Source organism: Phoxinus phoxinus (genome assembly GCF_949152265.1).
Source record: "Phoxinus phoxinus genome assembly, chromosome: 5".
In the NCBI taxonomy this organism is placed as follows: domain Eukaryota; kingdom Metazoa; phylum Chordata; class Actinopteri; order Cypriniformes; family Leuciscidae; genus Phoxinus; species Phoxinus phoxinus.
In genome coordinates, this window is record NC_136880.1 from 12,434,799 (window position 1) to 12,455,655 (window position 20,857).

Consider the following 20,857-nt stretch of genomic DNA (forward strand, 5'->3'; position numbering starts at 1 on the left):
ACGACACGCTTCGCCTTCACATCTGTGGCGGACACACTCACTTGGTCATTTTGCCCACGTCAGGATGGATGGAGGTCAGGTGGTTGCAGCTGAGGTTGACCTCCGTCAGCGTGCTAATGGAGCAGATGTGCAGCGGGAAACTTCCCAGCTGGTTATTAGAGAGATTGAGACTCCGCAAACGGGAAAATCTGCAGGAGAAGAGAGGACTGTTAACCTCACAGTGTCCGTAGATCTTATAGAGGAACCATGACACTTTAGCTTACTTCATCAAATCATGTGTTCCTCCACATGGTGTCCTTAATAGTTTTAGCGTGTATTATAAAGTGGATAATTCCAGTTCCTGATTTTTACCTTTACATAAAATTCACAATTTTTTTTTAAAATAAAAACTGTTCATGTTCTCATTTGACAAAGCTGTTGATAGATATACTGATAGTTATATGAAAGTGTGTAAAGTGCCAAATATCGTCCTGGCCTAATCATACAGAATCTGAATACTGGCTACGACCGTACAGTTAACACACGGTTTAATTTAAATGCTTTGGCAACACAAGTTATACGTTTTATCTCTGCTTCTGCATTTCCCATTTCCAACAGTAGACTCTACCGAGTGGGACAGAGAGTATTATTATCCTCGACATGTATTCATTTAATTCACTTTAAACAATTACTTTCTGTACTTTTCATTTTATATGAATTGCACTGTATTTCTACAATGTCTAAATGTCTGCATTAAAATTTCAATGTTGACATTCTTGTCCAAACACAGAGGGCACAATGAATTGAGTTTTATTTCCCAAATTGTGTGTTTTCCGGATTTGAAACGGTTCTGGATTCTGGTTCTGATCTGATCTGTGAAACACACACACACACACACACTGACCTCTGGAGCTGCAGCAGTGTCTGGTCAGCGGGCAGAAAGTTGTGTTTGAGGTTGAGATGCGTCAGGTCTTGACTGTACAGCAGGTTGGGCGGCAGTTTCTCTAGACTACAGCAAGACAGATCCACCGAACTGATCCTCTGAGACACCATCTGACACACACACACACACACACACACAGGTCATTCATCGAGGTATGGGGTCACAGCAACATCAATAAATAAATACAAAATGTTGCTTGAAATAAAAAAAACATGAACTGAAATAAAATATAATATAACTATAGATAATTTCAGTCAAATTATTTCTGTTAGTTGCCAAGTCAGCATTTCCATTTGCATTTTGTTTAACTTCATGTAAAAATGTACGCAGCTCTTGATGGAAATAACATCACAACACTTATTTCCATCAACAGCTGCATCAATATTTGGTCCAGATCTTGTGTTGTCAATGCAAGAGTCCAGCACTCAGTAAAGTCTCCTCCAGCACTTCCCAAACACTGTCAGTGAGTTTAAGATCTGGACTCAGAGGAGCCGATCACGTGTGAAACTGATTCTTCATTCTCTCAGTGTTTGAGTCTGACGAGTCTGGGCAGTGTCCTCCTGGGATATGGCCATGATGTGTCTTCACACATGGTTGGTTAAGAAACGAAAGCTACACACTCCATCAGTTCGGGTCAGAAGAACTGTTGCCAAACACATAACACGCTATAAACACAATAATCACTGCAATAATGATCCAGTCAATCATACACTCTTGAGCATTTGCATATTTAAATCCAAACAAAGACTTATTTTTTTGGCCCGGGCAGTGTATAACATCTCAATGATAGTACAATAACACTGGTTTTCTGGTCCAGCAGGTGAACATGGTCACTGCACACTTTCTCAACAACAAACTATCATGACTTGGTGAACCAGCATTCATTAATAACACCGCACACGCCGCTCGTAACATGACACGATCACATTAACACAGCAGCCTCTCGTGAGGCTTTTCTAATCTGAGGGTCCCGGCGGGCAGGACGGCTCTCACGGCACAAGGTTGTCTCTGGGAACGGCACAGTAAAATAGGCTGGCCAGGCTTGCCCTACTTGCGTTTGTTTAGGACGGTTCGCTCGTAGTAAAGTATGCTAAAGTAGGACTCCCAACTAGGGCTTTTCACACTCTTCCTGTGATGGAATGATGAGGTGTCATTTCCAGGGCAAATACAGCCGAGATCAGACCAACGAGGAGCTCCAGAGTATCTGAGCAGCTGCGGTGAGAAGGTGTGTGTGAGCGTGCCACAGAAGCACAGAGGTCAGAAGTCCACGGGCTGAAAAACACACGCTGATTTACAGCAGAGTGCACTCCTGCCAGATCCAACCAGTTTACTCCTCACGAGCCCTTTACAGTGTGTTCAGCGCTGAAGCCGACGCACAGCAGTGGATAAATGTTAACGGCAAGAAGAAATCAGGCTGGGCAAAGTTCACCGTACTGTGAGAACCGAGTCACATGGGTCATAACCATAAATGTTTGACAAACATCCCCAGTCCAGGTGTGATTCAGACATACGCCTGGTGATAACGCTAGAAAGCTTAATGCAGTCGTTCAGTCTTCAAGTACACATATCTGTGCTTTGCTTCAGTTGTGTTCGGGTCTCACACATCCCCCGTTCACACTGTTAACAGAACGAAGCCCGTTACATTAATGGATTATTGCTCAGTCCCTCCAGGATTTTTAACAGAAACACCAAATATAGAAACTATCATCATATAACAAATGCCTGCAGAAGGTGTCAACGGCCTTGTGATTGCTGTTGTTAATCATACAACATGATCAAATCCTTTAATATTTAGGCTAATATTATTGGCCAAACAACATTTAACTCAAATGTTCATTTAATCTTTAATATTTTGGCCACTTCTTAACGAAAAAAAAGCTACAACCACTGTAGTTTCTTGAGCAGGAATATGAAATCAAAACATGTGAACTCGAGAGCGAGAGTTTAAAGGAACACTCCGACTTTTTGGGACTTTAGCCTACTCAACTTATCCCCCAGAGTTAGATAAGTCCATACATACCTTTTTCATCTCCGTGCGTGCTACAAGTCTGTTTGACGCACCCACCGCTAGCCTAGCTTAGCACAAAAACTGGATGTAAATGGTTGCAGCTAGCATACTAATCCAAATAAGTGACAAAATAACGCAAACATTTTCCTATTTACATGTTGTGATTTGTATAGTCACAGAGTGTACAAAAAACAAAGTCACATGAGATACAGACATATTTTAACTGTATAAATACTGGGAACTATATTCTCTGAAGGCGAAGCACTGCTACTTGGGCGGAGTAATAACCGCAGCACCTGAGACGCACTCTGAACGAACTCTCTGCTCCTCACCACGGCGCGTCTCAGGTGCTGCGGTTATTACTCCGCCCAAGTAGCAGTGCTTCGCCTTCAGAGAATATAGTTCCCAGTATTTATACAGTTAAAATATGTCTGTATCTCATGTGACTTTGTTTTTTGTACACTCTGTGACTATACAAATCACAACATGTAAATAGGAAAATGTTTGCGTTATTTTGTCACTTATTTGGATTAGTATGCTAGCTGCAACCATTTACATACAGTCTTTGTGCTAAGCTAGGCTAGCGGTGGGTGCGTCAAACAGACTTACAGCACGCACGGAGATGAAAAAGGTATGTATGGACTTATCTAACTCTGGGGGATAAGTTGAATAGGCTAAAGTCCCAAAAAGTCGGAGTGTTCCTTTAAACTTCCATTTTGAAATGTTTTACATTACAAATCTGATAAAATGGTGTACATTGCGTTCCCAGATGACCGTTGTAGGCAACCCAAACTCACAGCATATGCCGAGATGGAGTCTGAGACGCTCCACACATGTAAATAATAAAAAGATCATGTTCATGTGAAGCAGCATTTACTGTGAACGGAGCCGCTCTGAAACGCGCATAACCTACACACATGTGAATAAATAAACCACATACATATATACATATATACATATATATATATATATATATATATTAGTTTGTAATCAAAATTATTCCACCCCCATTGCAAATGCAAATCAGATTTATTGGTGAAATTTACAGATTTTCAGCTGTTTGCAATGAACAAATCAAACAAAAGTAATTGAAATAGCTCAACACAAAACATGTTTCAAGTGGTTTTACCAAATTCAACTGAAAATGCAACTTTTAATGACTTCTGCAGTCTCAAAATTATTCAACTGCTTCATGGCAAGCATGTTTAGTTCTTAATAGAGCACATTGCTGTTATGACCTGCTGGAAACGAGATGTATAACCAGACCAGCTTCTGGCAGCGTTTCTGATGAATCTGAGCCTATTCCTCATGAGCAGTGGCCTCCAGTTCAGTAATGCTCTTGTGTTTGTGTGCCTTACTGTGCAAGCCGAAACCTCAGTGCCTGGTGCCACTAGGGGTGGGACAATATATCGATAGGGCGATGTATCATTGTCCTTCTCCGTGCGCCAAATATCGATATTTTAATTAATAAAATAAGGGAAATAGATTTCCCTGCTCGCAACGTTGCTACTTCATGGCTACGTGACCATACGTTAAGTAGCCTAAGAGAAAGAGTTTTTTAAAGTGATGGCGGACAGCAGTGTGAGTAAAATAATAGATGCCCCAGCAGCCACATTTAAGTCCAAAGTCTGGAAGCGGTCAACATATACTGTATGTCTGTGATTGGTTACAGCGATCAACGCTTCCAAAACATGTTGTAAACAGACATCTTTGACGCTCTTCATCGAGCGCTTGCACAGATACACATGGGAGTGTTTGAAAACAGTCTATCAGCGGATATATTAGGGAACGACTCCTGCTTTCAAACGTGTGTAACTGTGCAAAGCGCTCGATGAAGAGCGTCAAAGATGTCTATTTACAACATGTTTTGGAAGCGTTGATCGTTTTAGAAATTGCACCATTGGCTAATCAAACGTCACTGTTTCGGATTTGTTTTTGTTTTTTTCTGTCAAATATTTTCAGTGGATGAAATTTTGGCGTATCACTAAATAAATAACTAATACTTTTATTGGTGCAATTTTACTAAATATCTACACAAAAAAAATGGAGCACACTTTTTGAGAAAAGCTGCAGCAATCAGAAAAAGTCCCTGATGTCTGTCAACCTATTCATTATTATTATTATATTTCAAACTTATCACACATTTTTGTTGTTTGAATTTTTTCACAGACCAAAAGCATTCACACCCAAAGCCCTGAAGTCACTGATTTGGAAAAAAAAGCAATGAAAGGTACCACATTTATTCCACGTTTTTTGAACATTTACCAATGATAGAAAGTTTCAGGATCATGGTCTGTATAAAAGTCTAATCCCATCACTATATAAATATTGATTGCTTGTATGAAAATATTAGCAAGTGAGGCAGAGTTTGGATGAGCTCTATTGTGTCAGGTCGTATTATTTCTACAAGGTGGACGGATAGAGGCGGTCACACACACACACACACACACACCTTAGCAGCCTGTCGGTGCCAGCGCAGGTGTTCAGTGAAGCTGTCGAAGCTGATATAGTAGGTCTGACTCTGAGGTCCCGCTGAGCTGAAGGCCAAACAGTGACTGTGTTTCTTCACCTCTTCCACCTGAACACAACACAAACACACACAAACACACACATGAACAATGCAGTGGGGTGAAAACACATCATCTTCAAGAGTGTCAGAGGCCTGTTTACATCAAGAACTCAAACTATGAGCCACAGCAGCAGTGATGCTGGATGCGGCGGACAGCACTCAATATTTAGTCTAGCCGTCTACAACATAAATGAACACTGACAGAGTACGAGACTTTAAGCGCACCTCTGTTTGTTTAGCACTTCATCAACTCTCAAAACCTCCATAAAACTTTACAGCTCACTAACCAATGTCCACTACGTCTGTCCTCTCACTGAACTCTTGTTTTAAGTGTTGCTCGTTGTTAAAGTAACTAGGGTCTTGGGAAAGATGCTTTATGGCCTGGGGTTCAACACACACAGGCAATATAAAGTGTCAATGAACTCTGTGAATATTGAAGTTAAACAGCTTTTTTAAATTATATTACTGAACAAGTTCCTACATAAAACATTCAAATTGACTTACACCATGGTCTATGTGAACATTCAGTTCTGATCAATCATTTTAAGCCATGCATAATGTCAAAATGCTGAAGAATATCAAATCTTTTTTCTTGTCCAGTGCACTTCAGGAGGGACGACCGTAGGATCATTGGTTTGGGACAAACATAATGAGCAGGATGATAAGCCTGGGTTCAGTACCTTTCCTCCGATCAGTGGCAGGATGTGCATCTTGCCCGTATGGCTGGCCTTCACCGAGGACACCATGAGACAGGTGCCACACAAAATCACCTGCCGCCGACTCCAGCGGTTCACCGGCAGCTGCAGCTTTCCTTTCCGTACGTTATACGTCCCGGAGAGCTGGATGCGCTCGGAGCTCTCGATGCTGTGAGGTTTTCCTGCAAAACAGAGAAAGATATGAGCCTGACTTCTCAACATATCCAGTGCAGCTTCAGATGCACACCACATTTCACAGTCACAAGTAGGGCTGTTAAACGATTAATCGCGATTAATCGCATCCAAAATAAAAGTTTGTGTTTACATAATAAATGTGCGTGTACCGTGTATAATTATTTTGTATGAATACACACACGTGCTTGTATATATTTAAGAAAAATGTGTTATTTATATATCAATATTTCTTAAAAAAGCATGTGTGTGTGTGTGTATTTATGTATACAAAATAATTATACACAGTACACGCACATTTATTATGTAAACACAAACTGTTATTTATAACTGTTAATAATTCACAAATTATTATTTCGGATGCGATTAATCGTTTAACCGCCCTAGTCACAAGTACTAACAGTCATTTCTAGTAAAGGTCAGGTTTCAGCCGTCAGTACTAGTAAAGAGGAGAGATCGGCAGTAATGAGTGGAGTTAAGCAGCCAGTATTACTGTGAGTCAGTACTAGTAAAGATTACAATTAAGTAGGGATGGGCACGAGTACCCTCAACTCAACTCCGCTATATTCCTGTACTGTAGCACCACTAAAAACAACAATTATTGACCAAGGTCCTATACATCAAATATCGTCAACATGTAACACCATAAATGACAGAAAGGACACAGCACAAATCACAATTTAGCAGGTTTTGAGTTTAGCTTTAAACTCATGCAGTGTACAGGCTCCTCTAAGGTTTCGGTGCAGCAACGGCAAACGCTCGATCTCCTCTCGATTTCAGTCTAGCCCGAGGAACATTTAACAGTCTCTGGTTGGATGACCTAAGAGACCTTCCAGGATTGTGAACCGATAATAAATCGGAAACATATACGGGAGCTATTTAAAAACCAGCGACTTTAAAATCAATTCTGCAATGAATTGGGAGCCAATGCAGAGATATCAGAACAGGAGTGATGTGCTCTCTCAGTAAGGTGCCTATGGCAGCGGTGTTGTGTGCCATTTGCAGACGGTTAAGGGATGCTTGGTTAATACAGTTGTAGACCATTGTAATAAAGGGAATTACAATTGTCAAGCCTTGTTGAAACAAAAGCATGAATCACCCATTCAAATGATTTTACTTTAGCTAGGACTCTGAGATGAAAAAAAAACTGGTTACTGTTTGTCAAATTTGAGACCACTATCGAAAAAGAAAAACACACCCAAATTCTTCACTAGTGGTTTCACACACAGAGACAAATGGCCCAAAATTTAAGCAAGGAGAGATAGCAGCTTCTGAAGATTCAAAAGCGAATGCAGTTTTGCCTTCATTGAGGTGGAGAAGATTTAGGGACATCCAGGCCTTTACATCCGCTAGGCAAGCCAACAGAGTCTCTAAACCCATGTTATTTGATCCCAGGGGCAAATAGATTTGGGTATCGTCAGCGTAACAGTGAAATGAGATGCCGTGTTTCTTAAAAATCGACCCCAGGGTAAGCATGTACAAGGAGAATAAAACCGGAGCAAGAATAGAAGCTCGAGGAGGAGGCCACGCGCACGGGAAGCTGCATCCAATGCAAATTCACCAAAACAGTAGGCCTAATTAAAATACTATTAAAATAGGATTGAACCCATTTAAGAGCATTTCCCTGAATGCCCCCCCACTGCTCCAAACGAGAGATCAGGACAGAGTGGTCAATCGGGTCAAAACTGTCACCAGTGCGGTTTGTTGAATGGTTTTTCACAAAACCTGATTGGAACACTTCAAAAAATCTTGGGGTTTTGTTGCAGAAAGCTGTGTAGTTGGTGAAACACTGGGCTATTTTCTCTAAAATTGTAGATGTATAAAAACATTTTTAACTGTCGGGTCTAAATTTGGCTTTTTGAGAAGTGGATGGTTTCAAGGCAGCTGTCCATAATCTTTTGACCAGTAGGCCCGATCACCTCAAAAATGTGTTTTAAAACACCGTGGAGGAAGAACGCCATGTGTGGATCCAGAAGGTTCGGCCTGGCCTACAATACCTTGTAAAGCAGGAATAAAACTCGAGTACTCGGACGTGACAGCGATGATCGAGCATGAAAACGGTGACCGCCCTGACTTTAAAAATATATTTGTCCATTTTCTGATTGGTTATTGTGGCATTTGGGATGGTACCTGAGGTCTGATTGGTTAGCGTTAGTTTATTCACAGTTTCAGCTCAAATGCAATATTATTGACTGGGTTATTTTAGACGGTCAGTTTCTTTCTTTTAAAAAAAGCATTGATGCTTCATAATCTAGCAGTGTTATTTTTTCATTTTTTTCACATGTTCATTCCATAACAGTCATAAAATATTTTCATTATCTCCATGACAGACACTTCCCGCCCCCCGAGTACTTGTTTTTTGAGACCTATCAATGATCGAAATGAGAAAAGAAAAAAGAGAGACAAAAATGAACAATTAAGCAGTTAAATTAAACAATTAAGCAGTAGCTAGACAGCCGGGTTGACACCAGACCCTTCTAAGTTGTAACTGAGAGTGAATCTGGGGAAGGTTCATTCACAGCCCATTTCCAAAGTCATCGTGTAAAGCCCGCCTCAACGTTTGTGATTGGTGCCTCGATTTGGAAAAATTGGAAATGGGCTTGAACAGGCTCTTGGCCAGACGGACTTTTCCCAAAAAGTTCAGAGCATTATCCAGCAGTCAGTGCTAGATAACAGATAAAAGCTGTAAGTGTGAGAATAGAGTAGAATAGAGTAGTTTAGATTGGGAACTGCATTCACATGTACAGATTATATGAATAATTCAGCAACGCTCCATATGGACCGAGTTTACATCCGCCATAGAGATACAAATGTACAATATGTTATGCATGTTCTTGACTAACTATGCAGCAACATTTCTGCGTTCGCCTCTGAGACCGAGCCAGCGAGATCTGACCCAAAAGCGGCAGTAGTACAGTATGTGGGTCAGGACCCCACGGTACGCCACATGGAGCGCTGAAGCCCACTTCACAGCGCCACCATCAGCACAGGTTCAACATGACACCCAGTCCTATCCACAGACAACAACACCTGAGATCTGCAGAAGAACATCACCTGCTTCAGAAGAGGGAAAGACAGACACTGATGTGGTGACAGTCCCCAGGAATCAGATCATCATTTCACTCAAAAGCTTTATCTACAGTGTAATAATAGAACTGAGAGAGAGAGAGAGAGAGAGAGAGAGGGACAGAGAGAGAGAGGGAGAGAGAGAGAGAGAGAGAGAGAGAGAGAGAGAGAGAGAGAGAGAGGGACAGAGAGAGAGAGAGAGAGAGAGGGACAGAGGGAGAGAGAGAGAGAGAGAGAGAGAGAGAGGGACAGAGGGAGAGAGAGAGAGAGAGAGGGACAGAGGGAGAGAGAGAGAGAGAGAGAGAGAGAGAGAGAGGGGGACAGAGGGAGAGAGAGAGAGAGAGAGAGAGAGAGAGAGAGAGAGAGAGAGAGAGAGAGAGGGACAGAGGGAGAGAGAGCGCTCACATGGATCTTAAGGATGATTTAGGAGTGTTGTGCTTTTTCCATGGGCGAAGGAAACCACAGCCTTTCCTGCTCGTCTCTGACGGACATTCACCCTGAACTAGGGTTGAGAGATTCCCCCCTCATGTAAATACACTACCGGTATATAAATATATGAAAGGGATTATTCCTATTGTCACGGTACCAACATTTCAGCAGTCGGGTGCCAATACTAGTCAACAATTTTGGTACACAGCAAAACCTTTAGTAATTATTATTATATATTTTTTTTATTTAACTATTTAAAAATGTAATATATTAAATCAATTAAATCATTTAAAATTAATAAAGAATAAAAAAAATAGGCCAATTCATTTTTAATGCCATTAATGATGAATGCTTTAAGTAAATAATACATTTAAACAGCATGCAGTCTTCATATTGTTCAGTTATAAACATTAATAATTACATTTATAAACATTGCATTAAAAAAAGTCAAATGAAAAGTTAGTAGTAAAATGAAAAACCAAGAAACACAGATAACAGAACAACTGGCAGGTTTAAGGGATAGTTCCTCCAAAACTAAATATTCGGTCAGTAACTTCTCTCCCTCATGTCGGTCCAAACCCGTGAGACTGTCTGTCGTCTTCAGAACACAAATCAAGATGTTTAATGAAATCTCAGAGATTCTGTCCCTCCATTGACAGCTTCGCAACTACCACTTAAAAAGTTCATTAAGAGATCGTAAAATTAACGTATTCGAATTGAGTGGTTTAGTCCACATTTTCTAAAGAGACGCGATCGCTTTATGTGATGAACAGATTTAATTTAGGCTAATTTAGCTGAAGAAAACCCTGTGAACTGAAGAGTGGGTTATTTAAATTAATCAGATATTTATACCAAATAAACATAATATTTCAACTTAAATCTGCACAAAATGCCGCAATGACATTATTTTACAGTAATGTTCTCCTTATAATTGTACGACAGACTTGCGCTGCACATGTTGCACATAACTAGAGGTCGACCGATAGTGGATTTTACCGATAACGATAGCTAGGTTGGGCCATACTTGCCGATAACCGATTAATGAACCGATAGTTTTTAAAATTGATACTGGATAAAAACAAACATAACACTCCAAGTAAAACAGTGCTGAACTATATTATAAAAATAAAAAAACTGTATTGAACCATGAAAACATGCTAAATGAAATAAATATATAAATGTGAATAAATATTTAAGTCAATAAAAGACATTCATTCAAACTGAAACAAAAAGTAATACTCTAAATAACAAATAAAACCAGTTACATTCAAAATGTAACTATTTAACTGTTCTTTTCAAGCCAACTTAATTAATTAAAAAGTAACAAAATTTTTATTAAAGTGAAGATGAAAAAAATAACCGAAATCGAATGCTTTTCTGATTTGTTTATGTTTCTGTCGGCTGTATGAACATATCAGTTTGCTTACGTCTCTAGCTTTAAATATGCAACTTATCTGCATATGTAATGCATAAAAGTGACCAGCTGGATATGAACTAATGCAAATAGAGGTAACAATTGTGACATTAAAGGGGGGGTAAAATACTTAGTTTCAGTCAATCTCATGTTAATCTTGAGTACCTATAGAGTAATAGTGCGTCCTTCATATCTCCAAAAAGTCTTTAGTTTCATCATATTTATAAAATAAAAATACAGCTTTCCGATTCTAACCGGAAAAAGCCGAGGTCCTTGATTCTGGGCGTGGGGCCGTGGGCGGAGCTATAGAGTCAAGCGGGAGCGCCCGAAGGTTTGCTTATTATCGATATCGATCGTGGTGCGGTAGGCCATATTACTATATATATATAGTATTTGGTTTGCAAATCCAGCGACGACCTCGGCCTTGTTAATAAAACATTAGTCACTGAAATGACCAGAACACAAAACCGCACTTGCCACACTCCTTTGCTGTCCCGGAAATACAAACTGCATCCACTGTTCCAGTAACACTGGGTTCTTTGGGAAGCTGAACAAGGTAAACTTTCCCTCACATCCCAAAACACACTTTTTTGGAGACATTCTTGACATCAACCATTCCTATTTAGCGCTGCTGATGATGATTTCCGGTAGTAGCGCGTCGATGCATAGATATTATATAGAGATATGATGTCTATGCGCCGATGAGCGCGGTCTTTCTCTCCTCTGGTCGACGTGTGCGTGAACGCGCTTTTCCGAGAGCAATGCTCATATAAGGAGTTCCACTCTGGTCTACGTCATTAGATCTACGATAGAAAAAAACCAGCCGAAACGTGTTGCAACCCGGAAGTATGATTTTCAGCACAGAAATTCTCTGTTATTCGTTCAAAATAACTTTTCAAACTTTGGCCATTATTAGCACGAGAATCCATCTCTTTAACACTGTAAACAACTCTGAATACATGAAACACCATTGTACCCCCCCTTTAAACATTCGGGTCGGACTTACGTTTATGTTCGTCAGTGTTTTAACCGCTTGAGGTACTACCAGGGTACTACTAATGTTAGCGTCCTCTCAGCCTCGAAGGCAAACAAACGCCTACTGTCTCTACTAATGCAGCATTTAGTCAACAAATTAATCACTTTATAATGATATGACAAAATGTACTGTATAGGCTACATACATTTGAGCTGTCGGTGCTTTAAACGCGCATCTGATGTCAGCGCTCTCCGCGCAGCATGTGCTCTCAGTGCAGCACGCAGAATCACGTGTCGAAATAAACAACACGAGGCACGAGTTTTTATTACACCTCTAGAGGCCGCTCTTGTACTGCATCATGCCAGCAGACCCTTCTCAGCTCTACACTGTGTAATGAATGACAGCGTGCGCTTCTCAGCCGCTCCAGCAATGGACGCAACCAGGAAAAACTATCGGTATATATTTTTGCCGATAACGATAGTTCCACCAGTCAACAATCGGTGCCGATTAATCGGCAAAACCGATGAATCGGTCGACCTCTACACATAACTGTGTTTTAGTTCCTTTTCAAAATGATTTCAATCATATTTCCAGACAGAAGTTCAACAGTGTGCATCTGAAGCGGCTCAGCCGAAGGAAATAAACCAAATATTTATAGGCGGGCTTTAATATATCGGCCAATTTTACTTTTTGGGGTGATAAGATAACATTAAAAATGCACATATTGTCAGCCAATACCGGTATGGTTGACGATATATCATGCATATTGTAAATAGTAAAGTTTTGACGTGTTTGAAAGCAGCGCCAGTGTCAGCGCGTACCGGATTGACCCGGGGGATGAAGTGAGTCCCACATAACAGAGTTCATATGAATGTTCTGCATTGCTGACAGCAGTAAATGGGACGTCCCACACTAACTGGTCTCCCAGCCCTATGGATAGGTCCAAGAGTTGGCCATGGGCTGTCTCTACACACCTCATCCTGTTAGGCAGAGCCAGTGCTCTGGGTATCCGGCACAGAGCAGAAGAGGGTGTGTGTGTGTGTGTGTGTCCAGGCTATATTTGTCCACGCTCTGCTCGTGCGCCGCTCTGATGCGCTGGAGAAGCCGCCCGTGTGACATATTGGGGCTAAAAACTCCTGAATTATTTCTTTCAGGAGTTTAAAAGGCTCGTGACTACGAGTGACACGTTCGGCTCACCAACGCAGATGCATTACGCAATCGAGAGATTGTTATCGGTTTCCAAGGCATCTGAGAGCCGATGCCGCCACACTGTTCATCCTTTGGATGAGATTTTAGATATCTTGATATTATTATCAGAGGAAGCATTTTCAACCGAACACGAGCTCGAGTAAAAGAGATTCAGAATGACACAGTAAACTTATGATCATATTTCCACACAGTTGGACACTAAATTCGGACTATAAAAAGACTAAACACACGACTGAGCTCATAAACAGTGGCATCATATGGCAAATGTGTCATCAATCTAACAATACTACCTGACAATATCAATTCAATGTATAGCCTACCCTTATTAAAGTGATCTAAACCTTTCACTTTAAAGATATTTCTCAAAACTGTACCTACATTTGACATCTTTCTTGCTGAACATCCCCAAACTGTAAGATCTCTTAAACTCATAAATAATGGTAAGAATAACACATTTCTTAAGGACTATGACCTTCTCTTTCTTGCAGACTGATGTTTCCTCTGTTTACATCTGTTTATTTTTACCCTTCCCTTTCCTTTTATGTAATTTGCATTTTAAATGCAGTGCTGTTTGTGCAATACAAAAGAACTCTGTAAAAATGTATTTTGATAGTCCTCTGTAGACATTTGACTAACTATAAGTAACTTTGCAAACACATGTCAACCAGCAGTCACTAGAGTATTAGTAGACGGTCTGCTTATTATCTGCCAACTCTTTATTCTGATGCTCCCCAACAGACGTTATACTGACTAGAAGTAACTTTGTTAGGTAATGGTGGGGGTTATAAGAACTCTAATGAGAGAGTTCATTGACATGTAGTTGCAAAGTTACTTAAAGTTAGTAGAATGTCTAAAGAGGATGTTAGAAATTAAGTTTCACCAAAAATTAATATGAAAAAGAAATCAACATCAATTGAATTAAGTGTATGAGGTTAAAACCTGCAGTTAAACATTGACCAACGGCATGGAAATAAGCTAGCAGACTAATAGACAGCTACAGATACAAGAATGAGTGAGTTGTGCTACACGAGCTACATAATAGAGACATTTAAAACTCAAAGCAACCTCTAAGCTGTTGGTTTCAAACCCATAGAAATGAATGAATACCCCTGTAAACCAGTCATACAGCAATTATTAGCAAACAGTGGCTTCTCTTTACTTATTTTTCTGTGACCGTCTATGGGATAGTCCAGAAAAAAATGAAATGTTGTTCAAAAGTTTCAGAACAGAAAAGGAGAAATAAAGAAATGTCCTGCTCACGCAGACAATGAATGGTGACCTTCTTCAAGTAAACTTTTTAAGATTTAGCACAAAAAAAAAAGTGTTAATTTATTCAGTTCTAACGTGGAAGTCTTGACCTTGGCCTTGGCACTTGTTCGCTCATGTTCGTGTGATGCACACAGCAGTTTCACACCCAGTTCCTGCGACCACAAGCACATCATTCAGAGAAGTCAACATGAAGAAGATCATGACACCAAACACGAGGCCTGTGAAACTCAGAACATCTGTTCTCTGAAGTGAACGTCTCTGTTCAGCTCCGGACAGAATGACAGTTGTCGCGTGAAATCTCAAAAAACTTTTGTTCGCGAAAAAAATCTCAACGTGAATTCACATACATTATAAATCATAAACGAAAAAAAAAAATTGTTTTCAGAGATTGAGCTCCAGCCCGTCAGCGGCCATTCACAATGTACACTACTATTGCTTTTGTACAAATGAAGAAATGAATTCTCAGCAGCACCCACCTTTTTCAAGACAAGTAAAAGCTTTAAAAATATCACTGATGCATTTTATATTGTAGAATAAAATGTGAAAATATCTTGAGCTTGTGTTGTTCACCACAGACCTTATTTCAGGCATTTATCCCCAAAACCCATTGACTTCAGGTAGTGCTAAAATGCTAACTCGTTCCTGGGTTTTGGCCTACAAAAACACGTCACCCCTGGACCACTACTATTGAGTAAGCACTCGATAGCCTACTCACAAACTGTATTTGTACGATATCATATCGGTTTTTTTAGGTTCTTGGAGTCTATGTGGCACTTTTGTGAGGTGATCCCTTAATAAAACATGAAACAAACGCTAATTTAAAGCAAGCACTGTCTGGTTTCAGCTCATTCAGACGAGTTCACCGTTCTCACTCGCAGCAAACTCAGGACTCAAAGGACGTCCAGCACCCCAGAGGTGTAAAAAGTACTAAAAAAAATGTTACTCAAGTGAAAGTACAAGTACTGAGGGAAAATATTACTCAATTAAAAGTAAAAGTATCTGGCCAGAATCGTACTTGAGTAAAAGTAAAAAAGTACCACATTAAAATTGTACTTGAGTATTAAAGAAGTAAAAGTAACAGCAAGAATGAAAACTAGAGATTCTTGTTTAAGCTTTTAATCTCTAAAACATGAACTGAATGAACCACATACAAGGTTTTATCCTGCTTTAGAACTGTTTGTATTTAATTGTATTTAATTATCAAACTATAAGACTACTATCTAATGCCAGTATGCAACATACTCCTCAAAGTTGTAAAACCTCGGATTTAACTTAAGCAGAAGCATATTTTCAAAAACTTAAGCAGAAGCAGATTTTTTGTGTGTTTCTGGACTGTTATAATTTCTCTAATTTCCAGGTCAAGGTGGTGTGCATTGTGATAACAGATGCGACATGACGTCACTTCCAAAGGACCAATGAACATGTCTGACCAATTTCATGGAATGTGAAAACGAATCTCATTGGTAGAATAAATAACATTTAAACTAAACTGGGCATCAGCGCAATTCAATTGGATTGGTAATAGCAAGGAGATATAGAATAAAGTGATCTCCAAAAAATAAGTACTTTGTAAATAAAATTGTAAGGAGTAAAAAGTACTTTTTTTCTTAAAAAATGTAATTAAGTAAAAGGAAAAGTATTGATTTTTAATTGTACTTAAGTAGCCTAAAGTAAAAATCCCCCAATTATTACTTTAATAATACTTTAGTACAGTAATCAAGTAAAATTACTCAAGTACTTTACACCTCTGGTCCAGCCACCAGAGGACCAATGAAGAAGTCCTGCTAGTCCGGGACTCTCTTCAGAAAGATCCAGATGTTCAGAGCGACAGTGTCGTCTGTCCAGAGGTCAGATCTTCTGCAATATGGGACTTCAGTGCAACACAGATCCTAGTTAAACGAAGGATGATCTGAAGTGCAGGTGGCCAATAACATGACAAGCGATGCACAGACAGAAATGAACAAGGCTATCATCACCGTCACTCACATGACTCTCGATTTGAATGAACATTTAATCAGGTGAGCACTGCTCGGTTTACGATTGGTTGTTAGATGGAGGCTAAATTGTGAACATGATATAGGATGATGTGCAGAGTCAGGATTGGTCCTGCAACGTGCCGCCATATTCACATTACTGTGCCAAGGTAAACAGACTGTGTTCAGATAAGCAGCGCTATCTAACAAGGCAAATATACTTGACAAGTTAAAAGACGTTCTTGCTGTGCCTATAGTGTCAGCACAGGTTCTGTGTTCACATATTTGTTTGTCTGATGTCTGAGAGCGTCTCATCAGTATTCTTGTGTATTTTTATGTAAAGTGTGGTTCTACCACATGTACATTTACTCATCTACACACACTGAAACGTACAATATTGACAGAAATTATTTACTGACATTAATTATGATGAAATGATGTACAAATTTTAGACATACAAATGTGTACGAATCGTTATTTTTCAATACAATGACATGTTTTCAGTCATTAAACGCAATTAACTCATCTACTTATATGAAATTATAACATGTTGCTCGGTTCTGCGACTTCCGCTGCAAACTTGTTTAGAATAATTACATAATGTTAAACAAGACTACACTTTAGGTTCGGTATTTGACACTTAAAGCCCTGTTTTCAGATCGTTTCTGATGAAAATAGAACGGTTAAATTAACAGGTGTTTTACCATTCGTTGTAAAACTGTGGACCTATTTTTCCAAACGCCTCACACCCGTACATTCTTCCATTGAGAGCTTGAATAATAAACACTCCTGCCCAATTTCTGTGCAGGAATTCCTCCTCTGAATATTCAGGTTCAAACCTGTAACCCTGTCCATCAAAATCGATCTGAAAACCCTCATCCTCCCACACAAGCGTCTCGGAATCCATTTCCAAGTTGACACAGATAGCTTTGATCTTTTAAAAATGTTTGGATAGCGTAGCCTACGATACCCCGACTGCATACGACTACAGAAAGACCACAAACAACCCCATTTCCGTTTCCGGCGGCGGAGTAATACCGTACCTCACAGCACATCCAACACAAGTCAAAGGAGTTGGACAACAACTAGGATAAAACCTGTTGGAAAGCATCTTTTGCAGCGATTTTTGTGTGAGCATATCAGTGAACACCCCTGACCACTCGGTGAGTTTCACATCTTTGTAAACGAAAGTTTAACGCGTTTTAGGAAGGATTGTTGAGTGCACCTATGCAGCCATTGTGGAGGTGGGGGGGGCGCTACCACAGAAACCGAAAAATATCGAGACAGGAACACGTGTCCAAATTTCAATCTTAACCGTTCTATTTCATCAGAAACTATCTGAAAACAGGGCTTTAAGTGTAAAATACCCAACTTGGCCTTTTAATGGCATTTCTGTAATTGTTTAAAGGGTTAGTTCACTCAAAAATTGTATTTCTGTCATTAATTACTCACTCTCACGTCGTTCCAAACCCGTAAGACCTTTGTTCATCTTCAGAACACAAATTAAGAAATAGCCTATTTTTGATGAAATCGACAGTAATTAAATGACCACTTTCAAGGCCCAGAAATGTAGTAAAGACATTGGTTGTAAATGGTTTAAACTGGTTGTAATGCTTTGTAATACAGACCTAAGGCTGTTCTCTTTTTAAAACCTTTTAAATTATACCTAATTAGTCATTTATGATGATTCCTAAAATATGTGACAGGGGACATAAAGGCGCTAAAACAATTATGCCTGAACTAAGGTTAAGCTTCAGAGGTGGCATGATGGCTGTACGAGGACAGTCGCAATTACAGAGCATTTATATTGATGACACCCAGATCCCCGCAGACACACGGCGTGTCCTCTACAGCTCCTCTCAGACAGCTCGGCACAGCACAGATGCTGCTGAATCTCCCGAAACCTCATCCAGATGCTCAATACAGCAGAACACACACACACACACACACCGCCTCGACTGCAGACTGATCTTAATGAAGCAACACTTTCACCATTAAAAGAAACGGTTTGATGTGCAGGCTATTATTATTATATTATTGTGGGTTTTATGATTTTTTTTCTGGTGGTTTTTTCCCCTTTCTTGCTAGTACGAAACAGAAAAGATAATGCATGCTTTAAAAAGACATCACAATAAACATAAAGGTCTTTCAAAGTTGTTATAGTAAGTAAACTAAATAAAATATTGAGTAATAAAATGTTCTTAGTTTTATCTTAAGTGGAAATGCTTTCATATTGCAGCTAATTTGGATTTTATGGTGAAGTAAAGTTGCAAATATAAGGTGTAAGGAGTGTGTTTTGATTACAGTTATAGAGAGAGTGTAGCCCACAGTCACATTAATGCTACACAACAGGATTCAAGAAAACGGATCGTGCCGCTGGAGCTCAGAGCAACCTACAACCTTTTAATGAGACACACTGTACGCGTCTGTACTGTACTGACTCATGAAACTGCAGCGGTAGTTTCTGGAACGTGAAAGTGACGTGCGAAGGCCAAGTATGGCAACCCATACTCGGAAACTAGTGCACACATATTAGGAGTAGGGTTAGGGTAGGGTGAACACACACACACACACACACACACACACACACACACAGTATATATAAAAAACATGTGTGTGCAGAAAATGAGATGTGTGAGAGTGCTAAAGAGCAGGATGACACAGGGTGTGTACATGACACACACACACACACACACACACACACACACACACGTGCCTGAGTGGGTCGAGATGTTCGTCAGGAGACTAACACAGTTACGTAACAGGCAGAGTGAGTGTGTGTTGGTGAAGAGACTGCGACAGAGAAATACCAATTAAACATGACAAAAAAATCATGCAAAACTAAATCAGGAGCTAGCTTTACAGGGACGGTTCGGGGTAAAATCAACCTAGGGTCCTTTGCACCATAACTCGAGCCAAACACCAATTCATTGGGATGATGTTTCACTATCTATGGAAAGCACGCTCACTTAAGCACTATTATTATGCACTCTTGCACACACACACACACGATACAGAGACGTATTCACGTGCACAGAAACTTCTCGTCAGCGCTGCCCCGCGACTTCATCAATAACATATATTCTTGAACCGGTTCTGAGCCCTGAGATATTATATGTTTAATAATCTAACAAAGTTGTTTTACAGGTTGGCAAAAATCCTGACGGCGCTTCTGCTTTATCAGTCATATCTCAAAGAAACCGTGACATGAACATTCAACTCAATGAACTACAAATTAGCCTTCAGGAAACAGGTTTCCTGCTAATAAAACAGCACCTATGATCACATACAGACAGTGGTTAACATTTGAAGTGGATATAAAAAGATGTCCTAAGACAAGAACAGGTATTGTTCAAAATTCATGTCAAAAAGGTTTGATGAAAGGTTTTGATCCACTTTAAATGTTGTTGACCACTGTATATTTCTTCTATCAAACAAGACTCTAGGCTACATCAGAAACCCTATAGCCATCAGTCATTTGTCATATCATTCATGATCATGCTCCACGTTTTCTTTGACAAATCTGCAGGATAAAACGCTAGACTGATGTAACGTGATGTAATACACACTTCAGTGAGCCGCACATGCCTGACATTCCCGGAGAGTCCGAGTACATGCTTCACATGCCTTCGGACGGGGGAGGGGACGAGGCTTCGCACACCTCTGAGCCAGCGCCAGGAGTGAGGGAAACACTCGCAGTGATGATTGATGGGTCTGATCAGGTGACCGGCCATTAATCCTCATCACATGAGCTTTAATCCAGCCAACATCTGCCAAGATCCCAGGCCAATACAAACCTTTACGTCAGGCTCCACAGAGACAAGCTCCAGAGATTATCGACTAGCATACCTTTTCCATGCCCGCACACTTCAAACTTCTTCATTTCATAGAGTTATTATGCAAAAATATGTCGCCAAGCAGCAGCAAGAAATTCAAATGTAGCTGTTTTCAAGCTAGCGTTTTTCATTTGGTCATTTTTTGATGACTGCTTGCATAAAAAGTTTCCGCTAATATTATATAATTAGTTCCCAATTTGTATTAGTAAGATGTAAATGTTCATGATCAAAGCTCAGCAGTTTCCAAACTTATAATGCAATGCAATGCAACACAACAGCGATTGAGCGATGAACAAATG

The 20,857-nt window shown here is 40.0% G+C and overlaps 1 protein-coding gene across 1 annotated transcript in view; it reads right to left on the reverse strand.

Annotated features, from left to right (window-relative positions):
- phlpp1 (PH domain and leucine rich repeat protein phosphatase 1) overlaps nucleotides 1-20,857 on the reverse strand; it is a 50,669-nt gene that overhangs the window by 25,804 nt on the left and 4,008 nt on the right. Inside the window, exons 2-5 of the mRNA XM_079612072.1 lie at nucleotides 6,180-6,376; nucleotides 5,383-5,508; nucleotides 884-1,032; nucleotides 42-188 (exon numbers count right to left, since the gene is read on the reverse strand). Of these exons, the coding sequence (XP_079468198.1) occupies nucleotides 42-188; nucleotides 884-1,032; nucleotides 5,383-5,508; nucleotides 6,180-6,376 (619 nt within the window). The remainder of the gene's footprint in view (nucleotides 1-41; nucleotides 189-883; nucleotides 1,033-5,382; nucleotides 5,509-6,179; nucleotides 6,377-20,857) is intronic.